This window comes from Sitophilus oryzae, unplaced genomic scaffold (assembly GCF_002938485.1).
Source record: "Sitophilus oryzae breed Bouriz unplaced genomic scaffold, Soryzae_2.0 scaffold_866_pilon_pilon, whole genome shotgun sequence".
Lineage (NCBI taxonomy): Eukaryota > Metazoa > Arthropoda > Insecta > Coleoptera > Curculionidae > Sitophilus > Sitophilus oryzae.
This window is the reverse complement of record NW_022147490.1, coordinates 152,453-172,431: the sequence shown is the minus strand read 5'-3', so window position 1 is coordinate 172,431 and position 19,979 is coordinate 152,453. Positions and strand designations below refer to the sequence as shown.

At 32.2% G+C, this 19,979-nt stretch overlaps 1 protein-coding gene across 1 annotated transcript in view; it reads left to right on the top strand.

The window, feature by feature from the left end:
- Positions 1 to 19,979, top strand: part of LOC115890474 (potassium/sodium hyperpolarization-activated cyclic nucleotide-gated channel 2-like) — a 224,628-nt gene that overhangs the window by 147,237 nt on the left and 57,412 nt on the right. The window contains exon 3 of the mRNA XM_030910714.1: positions 15,180 to 15,316. Within this exon, the coding sequence (XP_030766574.1) occupies positions 15,180 to 15,316 (137 nt within the window). The remainder of the gene's footprint in view (positions 1 to 15,179; positions 15,317 to 19,979) is intronic.

The window sequence follows — 19,979 nt, the reverse complement described above, 5'->3', positions numbered from 1 at the left end:
TGGTGTTCGCGTTGCCGAATAAATCGCTTCGGCACGAGTTTCATTTATGTTTCTGATGTGTGCTGCGAAGAGTAGAAATTATCACTACAAAAAGGATTTGATCTTATTAAAATCAGTCTTACTTATGCCATTACTCGCTGACGTGTATTTGACAGGCATCAGAAGATGGTTACGGAAGGCGTTTTCTTTCATGACCTTTTCTATGACTGAAAAGATGACATACGTGATGTTATCTCATTGCCGAACTCCGAACATTCTGACGGACCAATTCACCGACGCAATCATCATTTTTCATGGATAGACATAGTGTCTCAGCTCAGACTATATGAATGAAATTTTCATTTAATTATATTTCTGGTTAATTAATGTTAGAATTTTATGAGAGATTACAAATTTCGTTAGATTACAGTTCTCTGTATGCATATTTTATGCACATAAGTTACAGTTTTTGGCTGGTTTGATATGTTTAAATTTGCCACATTTATTTAAACGACCTTTTTGTTATTTAGATATTTTGACCCTTATTTGTATTGTTATTTATAAATTATTACAAGAAATATCAATAGTAATTAAACTTATAATATTATTGAATTCCTATATACTCACATTAAAAAAATATATTTAATATACCGGGTGCGTCTCAAAAGTGGCTCACCCCTATAACTTTTTTATTTTTTCATATAAAATAACAAGATTTGGTATGTTACTTTGAATAAGAAGACTAAGGAAGGAGCATATCAAAAATATTAGGTCCACCGCGATAGGACTCAAATATGGCCGACTTAAAATTCCGGTTTATCAGTGCCGCTCTAATTTTATTTAAAAAATGTAAAACTATGATGTAGAGTAGACGTGGGGTAGACTCAATATTTTTTTTTTATTTTACGTTGTGAAAAAATGTTGGTAGTTATTAAAATTTTTATAAAAACATATTATTATAATAAAAATAGATAAGTTTTAATAATTATTTATTAACACAAACATCCGATACGCTACTGAAGCAGGTAAGTCAAATTGACGTATCTAAATTCTTTGACATCTAATCTTTGACAAGTAGTAAATAAAACCAAAACTGCAAGAAAAAATATATAATTAGTTAATTTAAGTGAATTTCATAAATGATCGGTTTACTACACGTATGTATATTATATAGTCACTTACTAGCGAAAAGTTGTTCCATTATTTCACTCGATTTTTGCCGAGATCTACCGCACGCTACACAACCAACTATTTTAGAGTCTTTTTCGATAAATTTGGCATCAATGTTCGAAAATTACATTTGCAATAATAAAATACATATAAAAAAGGCGTCAGCGATGGCTATGAAATAAAGATCGCTGTCATTTTATATGTAAAATTATTCTCAAATTTTTGATTTTCTTGTGATTTGTTTGAAAACGTTGATTAAATCACATTTGTTTTCATTATTTTTGTTGGTTTTAAAATGAAAAAAAATCATATGACACAGAACTGATTAAGGCTATAATGTTAGCCGAAACGTTTTTTTAAACCAAAAAAAAAATAATGAAAACCAAATGAAACTTAATCAAAGGCTTTATTTATTAACTGTATATATATTTTTAAATTAACTAAGTTTATATTAACTGTGTATTATGCATATTTCATGTAAAGTATATCATTTTTAAAATACAAACCAAAAATACGAGGAATAATTATGTTTTCCATGTATTCTACAACATATTAATATGTAGTATGTAACTAGCGTGACGTCATAAATCTCGCTCCGAGGCTGTTCTATTAGAGACGGCATTGCGTCAGAAAGGCCGCAAGTTGCTAACCTAATAAAATTAACACTAGAAAAGCCCGCGGAAACTGTTAAATTCAAAGTTATTCGTTTCACAGACTATACAAGGTTTTACAATTTCTGAATCTACAAAAAAAATCATTTTCATTTAATGTTAATGTTAATTTAAATAAATAATTGAATTAGTACGAATAAAGCTTAATAATATCTATAAAATGGTATTGCTTTGAAGTTATAACACACTAGTTTGTTATAACTTCAAAAACTCACGCGTGTGTTATTATTTATTTTATATGCATGTGTGAGTAATGTGTGTATAAGTAGTGGCTATTGGATAAAATAATCCAAATCGGCCCACTATATGTGGAATATCTCTATTGAATAGCAATTTATTGACTCACCTATGATAATATTTACGTTATGCATAAATAATGCAATTTGCATAAATGTCCTAGAGTTATGTAAACACTAACCTTATGTCTGCATATAAAATACATATTAGTGCATACCCAAACTAACCCTTTTTAACCATTTGTTTGCGTATTTTGTTAATAGTAGTTGACATCATGTTTAACAAGTAATAAATGCTTATAGTATACTATTTTAGATATGCAGTATTTTTAGTCGGTTTTGTGTGGTTAGTTGTTATAGGTATAAAAGTAGATACCTTATTTGGATATCAATAAACAAGGGTAGATAATGCACTCAGATGCAAAAAACTCAACAGAACATTTTTTCGTCAAGTTTAAGGTGTTATATACAATATATATTTTTTATTTTAGCTCTATTTTTACAAAACATTATAAATATTCTGACGACTGCGCTCTAGTTGCAAAACACGATACAACAATTACAAGAAATGTTGAACACATATACCTGGGCATACGAGGCTTTGGGCCTTAAGCTGAACATCGGCAAAACTAAAATCATGTGCACTCCCCCGGAAGATCACAACAATGCTATAAAAATCGGAGAAGAACTATTCGAATATGTGGCGGAATTCAATTACCTTGGCAGTTTGATTTCGGAAAAGGCCAATATTGACTCTGAAATTCAGCACAGGATTAGTAGCGCCTCAAGAGCATTCTGGAAATTAAAAGACAGGGTTTTCTACAATCATGACTTGAGTACAAAAACAAAACTTGCAGTATACCGAGCAATTATAATCCCCACCATGATATATGGGAGCGAAACCTGGGTGCCTTACCGCCGACACATGAACGCATTGAACAAGTTGCAACAGAGACACCTTAGACAACTCTTAAGAGTCCGGTGGTTCCATCATGTCTCAAACGTATCGGTCCTTGAAAAATCTAACTGCGAGAGTATTGAAGTCATGGTCACAAAATCCCGCTTAAGATGGGCTGGTCACGTATGCAGAATGCAAGAAAACCGCATACCAAAATCTCTGCTTTACGGTGAGCTTGTGGACGGTAAGAGGAGGCCGGGTGGACAACTGAAAAGATACAAGGACATTTTCCACGAAAATTTAAAGGGAATTAACATGCAGAATGAGTGGGAAAAAGCAGCTCACAATAGAACTCAATGGAGAAGGGTTGTAAACTCAGTTAACAGCGGCAACCAAAAAGTAAAGAGGCAACAAAGCAATGAGATTTTTGAATGTCCGGAGTGCGGTAGGCAGATAACATCACGTATCGGGCTTTTCAGTCACAGAAAAGCTCATGAAAGAAAACGCCTTGCGTGACCATCTTCTTTATGTGTGTCGGATACTCGTCAGCGAATAACGGCTGTATGTATGTATGTATTCTAAAGCCGGTCCCAGACACTACGTGCATTTGGCGAATATGCGAACATTCGAATGATAGCTATTTGCTACGCTATTTGTAAAAATGCGTCCAATGACAAATATTTCCCGTAGTAGAGCAACGCCGCCGCGCGACGTCTTGATTTTCAATAAACAAATAGCCGTAACGTCTGGGAATAATTACGAAGTTGACTACGCCGCTCATTTGATTCGTGCCAGCTTACCGACAACCGCCAGGAAAATGACAAAGTACGAATCTTCGTCGAAGGTAACCTCCCACACCGAAGATTCGCCAAATGCACGTAGTGTCTGGGACCAGATTAATGTTTTATAGACCAAATGAATGATCCAAGACAAACGAAATATATATTTTTTTCACACTGGCTAAATTACCGCAAAGGCAGCGGTTTAGACAATTGACGGAAGATAGACCGTAGTTAGACGGTTTTACATATTTATTAGCATTGAATACCGCCGAACAACGGGATAAATTTATCAAGTACGGCGGTTTTTGGTAAATATATAAAGAATACCGGCGGTATATTTTTTTAAAACAGAAATTCCGTCCTTATTTTACCAAAGTTTTTGTGTTATTGTTTTGCCAACATGAGTTCCGCTATTAGGTCAAAATAAAACTACATTTTGTTGCGTACAAAAATTAACATTTTTGACATTTTATATGAAAATAAGAAAGCATCGAACACTAAACGTTTTTTATCACTTAATCGAAATGCAAAAATAAAGGTTATGTTATTATTTCGACATGAGTTCGTCAGAATGGAGGGACTCAAAGTCAAAACAGTAATGAGTTGGACGGCATTATTGTACCAAGTTAAGTTATACCGCCATCAACGACATATTAATTCAATTGTCCACCGGTATTTAGAGATATACAGGGTGTTTCAAAACAAATGCGAAAAACTTCAGGGGGTGATTCCTTGTTCAAAATAAAGGGTAGTTTGCTTCATAAACGTTGGGTCAAAAGTCAACCATTAGGGAGATATTGCGGTACAAAGATGGCGGAAAAATAATGTTTTTATTTTTTATCTTGAAAACAAAAAGAGATAGACTAATAAAATTTTATGGAAGCATTACTGTTATGAAAACACACTTTCTGGTAATTTTTTCACTTTTAAAATGAGTGGAAGGGGTTGAAATAAACTACCCTATCATTCTTGTTAACGAAATTTAAAGAAAAATATTATCAAACACATGCAAAAAAATTAATTTGGATAGTTTAGTTTGTTTAGAAACTTTTTTATCTCTTGTATTTTTTTGATAAAACTCACCGATTTGAAATTAAAAAATAAAATGTAAAGCATTACATGTCAGGACAAAAAACATTTTCTGATAAAGAATCTAATGAGCTGCTGTAATTTTTTTAGGAAAAAATCTAGTCGGCCGCTGTTACTTTTTAGGATGTTCCTAATATTATTTTATTTGACATTACTCTTCTGCAATACGTTATTACCTAGATGATTATTATTATCGTTATTATCACTAGATTCTTAATCTAAAAATTAAATTTTATTTTTTAATTTCCAATCGGTGAGTTTTATCAAAAAAACACAAGAGATAAAAAAGTTTCTAAACAAACTAAACTATCCAAATTAAAGCATTTGCATGTGTTTGATAAGATTTTTCTTTAAATTTCGTTAACAAGAATGATAGGGGTAGTTTATTTCAACCCCTTCCACTCATTTTAAAAAAGTAAAAAAATTACCTGAAAGTGTGTTTTCATAACAGTAATGCTTCCATGAAATTTCATTAGACTATCTCTTTTCGTTTTCAAGATAAAAAATAAAAACATTATTTTTCCGCCATCTTTGTACCGTGATATCTCCCTAATGGTTGACTTTTGACCCAACGTTTATAAAGCAAACTACCCTTTATTTTAAACAAGGAATCACCCCCTAAAGTTTTTCGTATTTGTTTTGAAACACTCTGTATAAATATCATGCGGCCGGTATTTCTTAATACTGGCGGTATTTTCTAATAAAATACCACCGGTATTTTTTATTTAAACTCAACACCAAATGTTCCAATCTTTAGTGTATTCTTATTATAGTTATTCTTATCTATACTATTAATTAATAATCTACTTTAGAAATCGTTATCCTACTAAAAAAAATTATTAACAACAAATTAGTCCAAGAAATTCCACTTATAATTAGATTTTTCTTAGAAAAATGATTATTAATTATTTCTGAAACTAATTACTGGGATATTAGTAACGAATATCTGTATTCGTACAGTTAACAAAGAATAAAAGTAGCAGACGACAGAAATCAGGAAAAATATAAATTACGGCATTTCAAAAGCTTTTCAGTCTAGATATAATCCCGATAAAAAGTCCATTAGAGATTATGAAAAGAAAAACTCCCACGGAATTCTAATATTCGTTTGGAAATATAGTAGGTATTAGATGCTAAAAATAGACGTCTGGCTTCCTGCAAAGAAATGTGGTTTCGTTATATCCAAACCATCGAAGAAGTAAAAAGGAGTAGATAATAGTAACAATTTAGAAAATAATTGTATATTGTTTTATTAGGAGTAAAAATGACATTTTCTGCGGCGAGGCTGTACGTTTGACATTACAGTCGAGGCACAAAAAGTCATTTTTACTCCGAATAGAATATTTTTTTCAAACGTCACAAATAATTTTTTAAACAATTTCAAACGTTCCAAATAATATAAACATAAATGATTTAAAAGTAATACCTTCTAAATAATTATACAGGGTGGCACCTCTACCGAGAACGGTAGTTTTTATCTGAAAGCATTTTATAAAAATATATAGAATTATACAGGGTGTCGCTAAAAAAAGTTACAGGTCAAAGTTGTGTTTTTACTAATGGAACACCCTATATATTAATTGATTTTCGGATTCTAGAAAAAAAAATTAAGGTGAGTTTATTAAAGAAGCATATACCTAATATCTAAAGATTTTGACATATTTCACATTTAGTGAAAATGAAGAGTAAATTTCAAATTTCGATAACAGCTACCTAAATTTTAGTTGACCTTGTATAGCCTGATATTTAATTACAGTAACCATTGTATGCTAAACCAAATTGAAATTTGACCCGAAAAGTTATACAGGGTGAGACAAAATTAATATGGAACATTAGTCACTTTTAAAAGCAAGTTTCTCCTTTATTTTAAATGGAACATTTAGTATATTTTTCCGGTGTTCAATGGGGAATTTATATATCTTCAAAATATTATTAAGGTTGCCTATCCCCCAGACAAAAATTTTCCTAAATATTTTAATTTTTATGATTTTGCATCATAAGATTTTTATTATTTGAAAAAAATCTAGGTGGCTGTGATATACCTTTTGTTAATTTAACAAATATTAAAGAATGTAGAGTAAAATACTCAACGGTAATAAAGAGATACACGTTTAAAACATATTTTAATTATTACAGAATTAAAACTAGATATAAACCTATAATTATGCGACAAAAATTAGCTAGATGAAATCAAATGCTCAAAATGCTTCCTTTCTTGTTAACTGCATAAAATGATTGTCTTTTCAAAAGGATCTTTCCATTTTAAAAGGCATATGTGGAATTCTACCTCGAAAAGCAGCTACAATAATTTATCTCATGTTATCGACACTAGTTGGTCGAGTTTTGTAAACACTGTCTTTAACATATCCCCATAAAAAAACACATTAGATAAAATCAGGAGCATTTAAGTATTCTATTAATTGGTGAATGCACACTGCATTCACCAACTAATAGAATCATATCAATTCTCTGTGATTAGGATAAGTTTGCATTTTTGGCAAATTTCTGAGATTTTTCTTTTTACTGACACAAAATGATAACTAGTTATTAAAGTTGGACTAATTAGATCACTAGCCAACTAGATTTTATCAAATAATAGAGATCTACACAGATCAAATCATTAAATGAAAATATCTAGGAAAATCTTTATTTGAGGGGTAGACAACTTTAATCGTATTTTGAAGAGACATGAATTCTCTATTGAATATCGGAATAATATACTGGGTGCTCCATTCAAAATAAGGGAGTAACATGCTTTTAAAGGTGACCAATGTTCAATATTAATTTTGTTTCACCGCGTATAACTTTTTGGATCAAATTTTAATTTCATTTAAAGTACAATAGTTAATTTAACTACATATTAGGCTATATCGAGTAAATTCCAATTTAGGTAGCTTTTATTGTAATTTAAAAATTGTTCTTTATATTTCGAAAATGTCAAAAATCTTACATTTTAGTCATATACTTCTCTCAGCTTTATTTTTCTCCTGAAATCCGAAAATCAATTAATATTTGGGGTGTTCCATTACAAAAAACACAACTTTGATATGTAACTTTTTTTGGGGACACTCTGAACTCTCTGTATTTTTAAAAAGTGCTCTGAACTAACCTACATATGCTCACAAAATTTCATTTCAATACAAACAGTCGTTCTCCTGGGAGCAGTCGCGGCGTATGAGAGGCGCCACCCTGTATATCGAGAAACTATGGTTACGCTCGTTGAATTTAACACTTTATGTCCGTTTAATAATATACTTTTGTGCTTAGACGTAAAAGTGCTTTACTTTTCTGCCTAGGCGTTAAAATGATTTTTTATATAATATAATCACATTTTTTATGACATATCACATTTACATAAATATTATATAATCAGGTCGCAGAAATTAATACTTTTGGGGCGTTAGCTGGAAAAAATGCTTCGTTCTTTACTGGAGTAAGAACTAATATATGGATTATCTTAAACACAAAATCAAATCTTCAAGGAAAATATAAAGAAAATAGGAGTTTTAACTATCGACTTATTGACTACTCCTAATCTCTTTACAAAAAATGTGGGTTGGTTAGCTTCATAGAATTTAAAAAGCCTAGAAAGGGGAGCAAATAAAAAAACCGCGCGTTAAACATAAGCAGTAATATTAATAATAATATAATATATATTAATTGCTATTCTTCACACATAGAAAAATTAAAAAAAATGATAAAATATTTAAATTCAAACTGTCCTACCTGAAAAACTTCAAGCAATTTCTTAGTCAATTAATTTTATATTTTTAAGCGCACAGGTAAGGCAAACAAACCGCCGGAATAACACCAGGTGCATATTAAACCGATGGCCTGGTGCCAATTTCCATCGAACCAATTCGATGTTATTCGATAGGGGCAAGGCTGGTAAAAAACAGGAGCTAGAAGCGAATGTCCTTTAGGATTGGACAGCGTCCAAAAAAGAGATATTAGGCTTTTGGGGAATATTTTATTTTTTTAAGGTAGAAGACAGAAACATCGGGGTCGTCAAGTTACTTACTTCATACATATTTTTTTTGTTGGCTAATAAAAACATATATGGAATAGTTTAAAGTTTATTGTAACTTGCTTTTATAAGGTACTCGGACAAACATATTTGTCTCCTGGTGCCGATAAAAATTTGATGTCTGTGTCTAAAATAGAGTTACTTTCTAATGACAAACCAAACTAATTTTTTTTTTATTAGAAACAACATCTAAATGCAATATTTCTTATCCAGAAATTAAAAGAAGAGAGAAACGTTTGCTCAGCAGATAAAAGACCATACCATATCCATAGTAGAAGGAAAAGAGTAATTGCACTCTCCCAAATATTTTCTGCCAGTTTTTACATCTGCAATCTGTCGAATATCGGTAGATTGCGTCACAGCACTGAGACGGATTGACAAAAAATGAGTGCCTTACTGTGTGCTGCTATTAATAATTATTTTAGTAATAATTAAAAAAGTTGTGCTTTGAGTTTTTTTGAGTCATTTGTGATCATGTTTGTGTTCAGATTAATTTTCTCATGACTGATTACTACTTAATAATTTGATATTATTTTCATTTAAACCTCAATTTTTTATCGATTTTACTTTTGACAACCTTCCCTTGCTTGCTGTTTAACAAACTGCACCATCATTGAACAAAAATTTGCTAGTACCGAAAGTACCGAAAAAAAATGGAAATCCCGGTTCCTTAGAGGCATGGCACCGAAATTACCGGTTCCGAAAAAAGGCTCCGGTTCCGGAAACGTTATAACGTACCATAATCGTGAATCGCCCTATACAGGGTAAGTCTTAAATAAGTGCAAATATTTTTAGGGGTAATATATTTTGGCCCTAGAAATATGAGGATTTTTCTGCGCATTTTTTTTTAAATCTGGACATTTTTTAGTTTTTAGTTAAAAAACATAATTTCTTGATAATATGGTAACTATTGTTCAGAACCGAAAATTCCCGGTTCTTTTGAGATACCAAAGAACCGGGACTCGAAATTGTTAATTTCCGGTTCTTTCGGTACCTTCGGGACTCGGTAACAATAACTAAAAAATTACTCTTTTATTACGTGAGAAAGTTGTGATCCCATTTCTCATTGTTCTTGCTTCTTTTCTGTTTTGAAATTTCTGTAATGTTTATTATCAATTAAAGTTTAAATATGGTGAATGAAAATCACCTAACCAATATGTTACTACAAAACAAACACATTAATGTTAAAATTAAACTTATTGTAAATTAAAAAAAAAGTTGTAGAAAATCTTTGACATAGATAGTAATATAAAAATATGTCATTACATATTTATTTTTTCCGCATTTCTTCCCATCAGAAGATTTTCAGATACAGAAGAATTGTTGCTTACACGAAATGTGAAAATATTCTGTTTTCAAGCAAATTTTTAATCGATGATCAATTTTTTTTTATTTTAATTTATTGTGAACTCATATTTTCCTAAATTCATCTCTGTGAAACTATGGCGAGCACCACGACTATACTTTGCCTAGTTATAGACCACGACTATACAGCTACGTAGTGGTCACGGGACGCGAGAATAAGGTCATATAAAGTGGCAAAAAAAGAACAAAGGATTTGACAAGGAGTAAAGCAACTATTTTCCTTACACTATGCCATAACGTAGGCAGCACTAAATACTCCAAACAACAGATATCTACGCTATCGAAAGATGCGGCCAACTTATCTTAGGATGGAACCTATAGGAAACAAGAAATATCCATCTCCTCCGATTAGCAATCAACTCAGTAACCATTAATTGGTCAAAGACTAACTAGAGTAGCTGAACCAATTAGGCAAAGAAAAGAGAGTTCTCCTACTCTGGTTGTCAGCTTACCAAGGATAGAAGATATTGAAATAGCAAACGATCTACTTAGAAAAGGAGCAAACACTCCACTAACTGGAAGAATTGATTCGAATTAGAACTCTTCTGCTTCTCAAGTGGAAACCAATTTACAGCGGAACTCAAGAACCTGGAACTCCATCCATAACCTGGAATGGTCTAAGACACTCGAGGGTATTTCTCGGGACTTAGGACCGAGAAAAATCAAAGATTTCAGTTGATTTTAGTAAGAATAATCTTCGGATTGTCACGAGGTTTCTAACAGGACACTGTCTTTTCAACGAACATCTCAGTAGATTGAAGCTAAGAAACAACGACGAATGCAGATTCTGTGGGAAAATGGAGAAACACCAGAACACTTCATCGCTGAGTGCGCCAAGGCTACAACCATTCGTGCTATAAATTTAAGTTCGACTGATATCGGAGATAGAGAACTAGCCTCTGTGAAGCAGTTTCAGATACTGACTTTTGTCAAAGCCCCGAGACTGTATGATGAGTTATAACTCGTTATAACTCAAGAAAGGGAGACACACAATAGGTCTCTAAGGTCACGGAGATTAACCCACCTACCAAACATTATACATTCTACTTCCTTTTTTTCTAAAACAATTAGTTTTTGCAATTTTTGACTCTCAGGTAAAGTTAACTAACAGCTCCGGTAACGCCAGGTGAATATTAGATCGATGGCCTAGTGCCAATTTTTATCAAAACAATTCGATTGAACTAGAAAGGGACATCGTACAGCAAGGGCTAGACACGAATATTTTTTAGTTTTTGGACATCGTCCAAAAAATTATTAGGATACTGTAGCTTAGTTCGTTTCCTAATGATCTTAGGCCAACTTTTTTCTTTTTTTGTTATCGAATTATTGAAGAATTGAATTGGCCTATTTCCGGCATAATATTGTATCATTCCGGACAAAAAAAATAAAACAAAGACAAATTCAGATTTATCAATAGGATAGTTTTAATAAATTGCCGCTTTTATATACGTATCTTTTCTACCAAAGATACTTAAATCGGTTAAATTTAACGAAATGAAGCCCCCAAATATTTTGGTCTAAGAGAGATAGCGAGTAGCATTGCAAGGAATCAATATACCTATGGAATATTGACATTTTAGATTAATTTTAAAGATGTAACAAATTTTTAAAGAGTACAGATATTAATATTGTCGATACACACACCGGAAAAATCTAGGGATATCATTTTATTAAAGTTAAAAGTAAATGTTTTGAATAAACAACCACATATTTGTAGGCCGATTCTTTCTACTTCGATTGAAACTAAGTAGTCACACTAGTTATTTCTAAATTTGGGATATTTGCAGAAGTGTTTGTGCATTTTTTGTCAAATGTATAAAAAGCACCTAGCATCAATTGTTCGAATTTAACCTGTACTGGCTATGTTTTTATGATAACTGGCCAGAATTCATTCAAATAACTCTGTTTAGTATTAAACGACATTATTGAGCGTAGACATCTTAACAGAGACGAAATGCTAAGGGCCATGGGTATGCTCGGAGCTGGAATGAGCCAAATCGACGTAGCTAGAGCACTAAATACAACGCAAAGTGTAATATCCCGATTAAGTGCACGCTACCGTGAAAGTGGTGATGTTGCTGAAAGGTACACAGGGCGACATCGCATTACTACCCCTCAGCAAGATCATTTTTTACAATTAAATGCTCGACGCCGACCGACTCTTACAGCACCAGAGCTTAGTTTAATTCTCCAGGAAACACATAATGTAACCGTTAGTCCTGACACTGTTCGCAATAGATTAAGAGAGGTCAACTTAAGAAGCAGACACCCCTGGAGAAATCGAGAGGTACGATATTTGTGGGCTCAAGATCATGTTCAGTGGTCGAATGAACAATGGGCCAATGTTCTCTTCACGGATGAGTCATGCTTTGGAATTCATCCGGATTCTATTCTTCGAGAAGGCTTAGGGTATGGAGAGAACCGGGAAATCTTATTCGGTTGGATCATGTTCAGGAAGTGCACCCTTATCAAGGTGGAACAGTTATGGTCTGGGAAGGAGTCCAGTTCCAAACCAAAACCGATCTCGTTTTTCTTGAAAGGTTTCTAACGGGAATCACATATCGTGATTTAATTCTTGAGCCTGTCGTGTTACCATATGCCAATGATTTTGGGAGAAACTTCATTCTCATGCATGACAATGCACCGCCTCATACAACCAGAGTGGTATGTGAGTTTATCAATGCTCATCAATTAAACATCTTACCCTGGCCGGCACAATCTCCTGACCTCAACCCCATCGAGCACGTATAGTACGCGGTCCAAAGAAGAATTTTGAGAATGGGTATGCCTCGTGAAACTCGTAGGGATCTGGTTCGGGTCGTGAATGCAGCGTGGCAGGCTGTACCTCAAGAAGAGATCGACAACCTGATCAGGAGCATGGAGAGACGATGTAGGGCTGTAATGAACAGTAGAGGAGGCTATACCCTTTATTAAGTAAAAATGGTTTTATCTTTTTTTTTTAATTCGCAGTTTAGAATTAAAAAAAATGTGTGTATTTTTTTGAGTTCAATAAAAATCAAGGTAAATTTGAAAAATTCGGTAAATTTCGCATTTTTATTTCCAATACGTCCTGTAAACTATTTGTTTATTTTAATTTTATTATATCAGAAATGCAAATAATAAAATTACTGACGATGGCTGGATAAAATTGTAATATCCCTAGACTTTTCCGGTGTGTGTAGTTCGCTTATTTCATTAAAAAATAAACAAACTGTTTAAATATTTGCAACAGAGGACCAATTAATATGATTAATTGGTCCCCAGTATTCGAACTACATTAATTGACTGTTTGCGTTGATTAATAATAATTGCTCCAAATATTAAGAAAACTGAATTTTGTATGTGTAGTAGACAGTGTGATAAAAAGTTAACACCTTATAAATTTTATATAATTTTTTGATGAATGCTTATTTATAACAACAGAGACGACCACATTCATTACTTATTATTATATTTATTTCTGATTCAAATCCACGTTTATTTAGAATATTGTATTAAGTAACACAATTAAGTATGTAATTAATTATTATTTGGGCGAAAATAATGGTGGCATATTTAATTGGTATACTCTTTTACAAAGATTTACATGGTGTTCTTTTTGTAAACAAATGGGCTAGCAATATTTGCGTAATTGTGCTAAGGTTTTAGCACCTGTAAATTTTGTACTTTTGTTGCTTTAAGAAAATGTCTAAAATGTCCATATTCCATGGGTATATTGATAAATGAGGACTAAAATTAATTATAAAAAATGCATTTTCTACGAAAACTTATAGATAAAAAATTGTATAATTCAGTTTGATAGACAATTAAATGCTGCATCTGATTTACGTAAAATATACAGGATGTTCCGTATATATTTGTATTTCATGTTTTAATATATGTTTTTAGACACCTTGTATAAGGTAGTTTTGTTTTTATTATTACAATACCAAATTTAGTAAATAGAAAAACTTCACTACAATATTTGGTTTTAATAACATAAATACGCCTAAAGAAATGAAAAATTAAAATTGTTAGGTACTATATTTTCACAAAATCGTAAATATTTCAAAAACGGTGTGATTAGGCAGAAAAAAATGCAGAAAAAAACAAATTTACCGAAACTGAAAATGTAATATTATACAGGGTGGTCCAACTTTGAAATTTTCTCTTTATTTGCCTCCTAAAAATACAGTATTGTGTGTAATTATTTGGATAAATATTATAAATAAAAAAAGCAAACAAACAAAATAAGGTAAAGTAAACAAACAAAATAAACAAACAAACAAACAAAAGAGAATACAAAACATTATACAAATAACATTGTCAGTCTTATTGTTTAAAATAAACATTTATAAATAAATGTTTACAATGTCAAAGAATAAAAAAATAAAAATAATATTCAAACATATTTAGTTAGTTTATAGTAAATATCAATGACCTCTAGATAAATTTAGCAAACATTAGACCAGTGTTTACAAGATAAAATTCGATTATCAAAATATAAGTCATTTACGGCGTAGAAAGCCTTGTCTAGTAAATAAGATTTCAATGCTTTACGAAATGAAGAAAATGATGTTATGGATTTGATTTCAAATGGCAGGTGATTGTGCATTTTTTCAAATTGTATAATATTGAACTTTTAATTAACTCTGAGCGTGGGGTAGGTAAATAAAGATCTTGCTCCGCGTTCTTGAGTGGATAAGTGTGAGATGGCCTTTCTTGAGAAGCTGATACATGCTTACGTATTAGACAAACGGATTCAAATATAAATAAGGAAGGAAGAGTTAATATTTTTAATTTTTTAAAAAGTCCTGGCAATGAGTTCTGCTGTTTAGTCCCAGTGAATATCGAACAGCTCTCTTCTGGAGCTTGAAAATGCGGTCAAATTGAGAGGCACAACACGCATCCCTTAAATTTATTATAGTAACTACCTACATTTCATAACATGGTTTACTTCAACCTTGCTTATTTTTGTTTCAGGGATTATGCAACAAGATAATGCAGAACAAGTGATATTGGATCCAAAACTTATAGCAAGACATTACCTGAGGACGTGGTTCTTCCTCGATCTAATTTCGTCCATACCCCTAGACTATATATTTCTTATATTTAATCAAGTAAGTACGCTTATTTTTTTAAATCTACTTAACGATTTTAATTTTAAGCATTTCTCTATAAAACCTCGGTATTCTATAAAATGACTAACGATTTTAGTAGTGATGGGAAAAACCGATTAATTTCAATAATCGAGTACTCGAGTTTCAAGCGATTTCAATAATCGAGCGGTCGCTCGTATTTAAAATACGATTTTTCGCCCGTCGCTTGTGGTAGCGCCAAGCAGTAAGTTGCGTGCGCAGAACACATATTCTTTCGCTGATGAATGGCAAGTAGCAAGCGACGAGTGACGAGTATCGCTTGACTTAGTTTACTTGAAAACTTTGTCGATGTACGTCGTAAAATTTTGTCACTCATATACGCAACGGATAACGTCGTATAACTTTCGTCGTAACTTTTTCGTCTTTAAATATCTCAAAAACCAAAGCATTTAAACCTATTAAACCCTTATAAATTATAAATAATAATAACTGCCTTATTTTATGCCGAAGAATACAAAAATAAAAAAAATACCGGGTGTTTCATAAGAAAAAATATAACTTTGGTATGGATCTTAGTTTTGACACACCCTGTACATTTCAAAATAATTTTAAATTGGGCACATTGCCTCCCCGCATATACCCATAAAATATTTTGTTTCTACATCTTTCCGTTTTCGTATAATCAACCGAGGCGAATGAGGTGCGCCACCTTTAAAATACATCAAAATTTTAAGGTGCCCGTTTTTTGTGGCGGTGGTGTATATACGAATATCGTACCTCTTCAATATCGGGTTTAGAAAAGAAAAAGTCTCTAAATGGCAAACACATTCTATACGAATAAAACAAAAAATACAATTGGAGCAATAACTCAATTAACAAATGCCATACTTTTGAATAATTCATTTTCACTATAAAACCAGAAAGCAATTTTGCTAACAAGAACAACTTTAATCATTTAGGAAAGTCACGAAAGTGGGAGACAGCAGAACCTCATTTAGACATTGAAATAGCGTAGGCGGTGTTTGAATGGGACACAATTTGTTTTGAGAAACGCGCGTTGTCAGTTTTTACACGTTTGTTCGCGTAGAGTTAGTTTACTTTATAAATAGCTGAATTTACATCATTGTCAGAAATTCTAAAGTTCCCTCTAAACGTAGCCTTTTACCTTACATCTTAGCTGTTCGGTCAAAAGCTATACGATCGAAAAAAACGGCTGGGGAATAACAATCGATGATAATTTTGGCAAGGTCAAGCCCTAAACGTTGATTCTCTGTTCAAGATAAGTTTTACTGCACTAAAACGATCTAGACCAAGATAGGTCTCTGATGTGCCAATGATTTTGTTGTTAGGTCTATTAACAATAACAACGTAAAATAGACTAATATTCTTTTTTTTATGATGACTCCGCTACAAGGCAATCGCCAGCTCAATTTGAGAGTGACCAAGATGTTGACTGGCTCTAAATCATATCAGGGCCACTGATTCTTATCTGATTAAATGTATAGTGGGCAAATTGAAATATCACTAAGGCTGTACGCCGTTGCAAAACCAGGCGAACCAAACCGAGTTTAATATTGAAAAGTACTTTGTAACAGCCTTTTTTTTCTAGCGAGCTATTACTAACGCCTAACAGTCGGTCTTTTTGTTCTCGGGCGCCACCCCCAAAGTTTAAAGTGTTTGAGAGACCACCTCGGCCAACACGGGTAGCTTTTCTACAGTGGAGAATCCAGGGAAATGGGGTAAAAGCCAGTTAAAGTCGAATATATTCCATAACGAGGTTTATTTAAATAAATTAATTATGAATCCAATATCTTCAAATGAATCAAATATGAAGAAACTATTAAAACATGAAATATCGCAAAATCTAACACAGAGAAATTAAATCAGTTAATTACAACAGCACATAATTAAGTTCATATTATTTAAGTTCAATATCTTCAAATAAATAAAATAGAAAAATACTAGCAATACATATTCACATGCATCTTTAAATAAATCAGATGTATAAGAAATATTATTATTATGGTAAAATAAAAGAGGAACCTTAATTAACTCCTCCTCCGTAAAGGAATTTTATACCATAAAAATCAAATAAAAAAACTCTACTGTGCTGAAATTAAAACTTGTGATTACTAGAACTCTGATGGGGTATCTAGCGGTTACAAAAAAAAAGAAAGAATGTGATTACCTCTTTTTTTTAAGTAAATCGGCGTCGGATCAAACGAAACGGTCTGGTTTTCTGAATCGTCTACAGCAGCCCGGAATCCAGGCACACTAATTATTCACGGTCAGGTATAAAGAAAACTTAAGAAAATCGGCGTCGGATCAAAACGAAACGGTCTGGTTGTCTATTCACGGTAGCAGGTATAAAAAACTTAAATGCTCGGTTTTTAACTATCTATACTCATAAATCAGAAATACGGTTTCGACTTATTTTAAATCAAATCTCTGCGACCACGATTTATACTTATTTAAAATCAAAAACGGAGATACGGTACTTTTACTTTAAAACTCAAGAATTCGGTTTTTACAGCAGCGCTGATAAAAAAACGGATCAGACTCGCGAGGTTTACTTAGAAAAGTTCACCGGTACTTAGTCTCAACAGGAAGAACCCCGTTTTCGCGCTCCCGTCGCTTAAATAATCTTTCCCGTCGGGAACCACGAACCACGTTCGATTACCATCGTCCTATCTCCCATCAAGATTCCTTACAGTAAAAAAAACGGTTTTTACCCGTCGATCCTACAAAAAACCATTTGCTGTTTGTACCAAAAAAAAACTTCAACGTCTCCATGCAAATCGACGAAATATTTAACACAATTTTATCAGCAAATAATTTTTAATATTAAAAGTATTTTTCAGTTTTAGACTATCATAACAGTTCTAAAAATAAAAACTACTAAGCTTGTCTAAGAATTATTTGTTACCATAATCCTTCAAAACAAATGAACATATCAAATTCTACTTATATACAGTATGGTTCATAAATCCACAAACGCTATCCGTCCTGGTGATCAAAAAAACAAATATTTAAACATTTACCATGAGAATATTAACGATAAAAAAAATAAAAAAGTTAGGTCCCAAGGCAGGATCGAACCCGGGCCCTTCGGTGTACCAGCGAAGTACCGTATGATCGAATAAAAACGGCGTCCAGTTGGCTTGGAAATGACGATCGATGGCATTTCCTATATAAATTTACATATAAAATGACAGCGATCTTCATTTCATAGCCATCGCTGACGCCGTTTTTATTCGACCATACGGTACTTTCACGCCGCGCTATCGTACCGTGTTTTATTTATGTTCACGCCTAGCATTTAACAGGTTAAATAAAAAAAAATGAACGGACTTCATTACAACTTTATTAATAAACTGTTAAACTCGTTAGACAGCTCAAGTGCAGATATGCAGGTCCAATATTAAAACAGATCAACAATAAATAAACAAATCTAATCAATATTTATATTTTTATAGCTTACAAAACATTCACGATTACTTGTTGTCTTGTTTCTCATGTTTTCTTTAAATGTTCCTGACTTTAAGAAACAATGGCTGCATTATAAGTTTAAATGGTCCTAAAAAGTCATTCTATTTAGTTAATGAAATTTATTTACCTTTACTGCCTACCTCTATTGCTTTTGGATGTAAATACAAAATATTATTACAAATTTTAGAAACTAAATGAGAATTTCACTCGAACTTCCAATATTTGCTTGATTTCTGTCACATAAATGACATTGATTGACAAACAAAACCAGAAAAAACCCACCTTCTCGCGCTGGTTAGTTTGGTGACAGTTATAACCGAATTTTTCAAGAATCGTGTTCCGTAAAAAGAAAACTTTCAAGAGACCGATAGAAACGGAACGTAAAACCATAACCAAGGTAAGCAACGGAATACACCCTAACTTCTATGAAGGTAACCTGTGACTGTAAAATGTTATTATTATTATTTATTAGATACATAAATGAAGTGCTGAAAGGAAGATTATATTACAAACAAAGTCACAAAGGGTAGAGGTCACACAAACAAACTGCATTCGGAAACTGAAACAAAAAAGAAAATTAAAAAAAATAGAATGTTGAGCATTATAATTTAATTCTATTAATGTTTGAAAATATCATAATAGTTTCTCTTAATTTTTCATTTGGCTTTGACAAAACTGGAAATATTGAAAGTGGGGTAGGAAATTTCATTTCCATAAATTTTTGACACAAATCCAAATTAAACAAAAATTTATAGGACATTCTAAAAAGATATGATTTGGGTCTTCAACAGAGCCACACTCACAGTATGTATCTCCCTTCACTTTAATTTTATATAAATTCACTTTAATTTTATATAAATGGTGTTTTGTTAATCAATGGCCTGTACGCATTCTAATTAACGTTGTATAACTGGACATTTTTAAACCATTTTTTATCTGGGAAGATTGTTTGTATATTAAAATTCACATGTTTTTTTTTCTTTCATACGAGATTTCCAATTTTCTTTATAATTATTACACAAAATATCGGTTTTAATTGAATTAAAAATTTCGATTGAATCCATCTTCAATGACCTTGGAATGACCTGGAATCCGAGCAATCCTGATGTCAAAACTTTGGTTCTTAAGATCCAATAATCAGCAGAATAATATAATATTATACTAATACTAAACCTCTGAAAATCATCGAAAATAA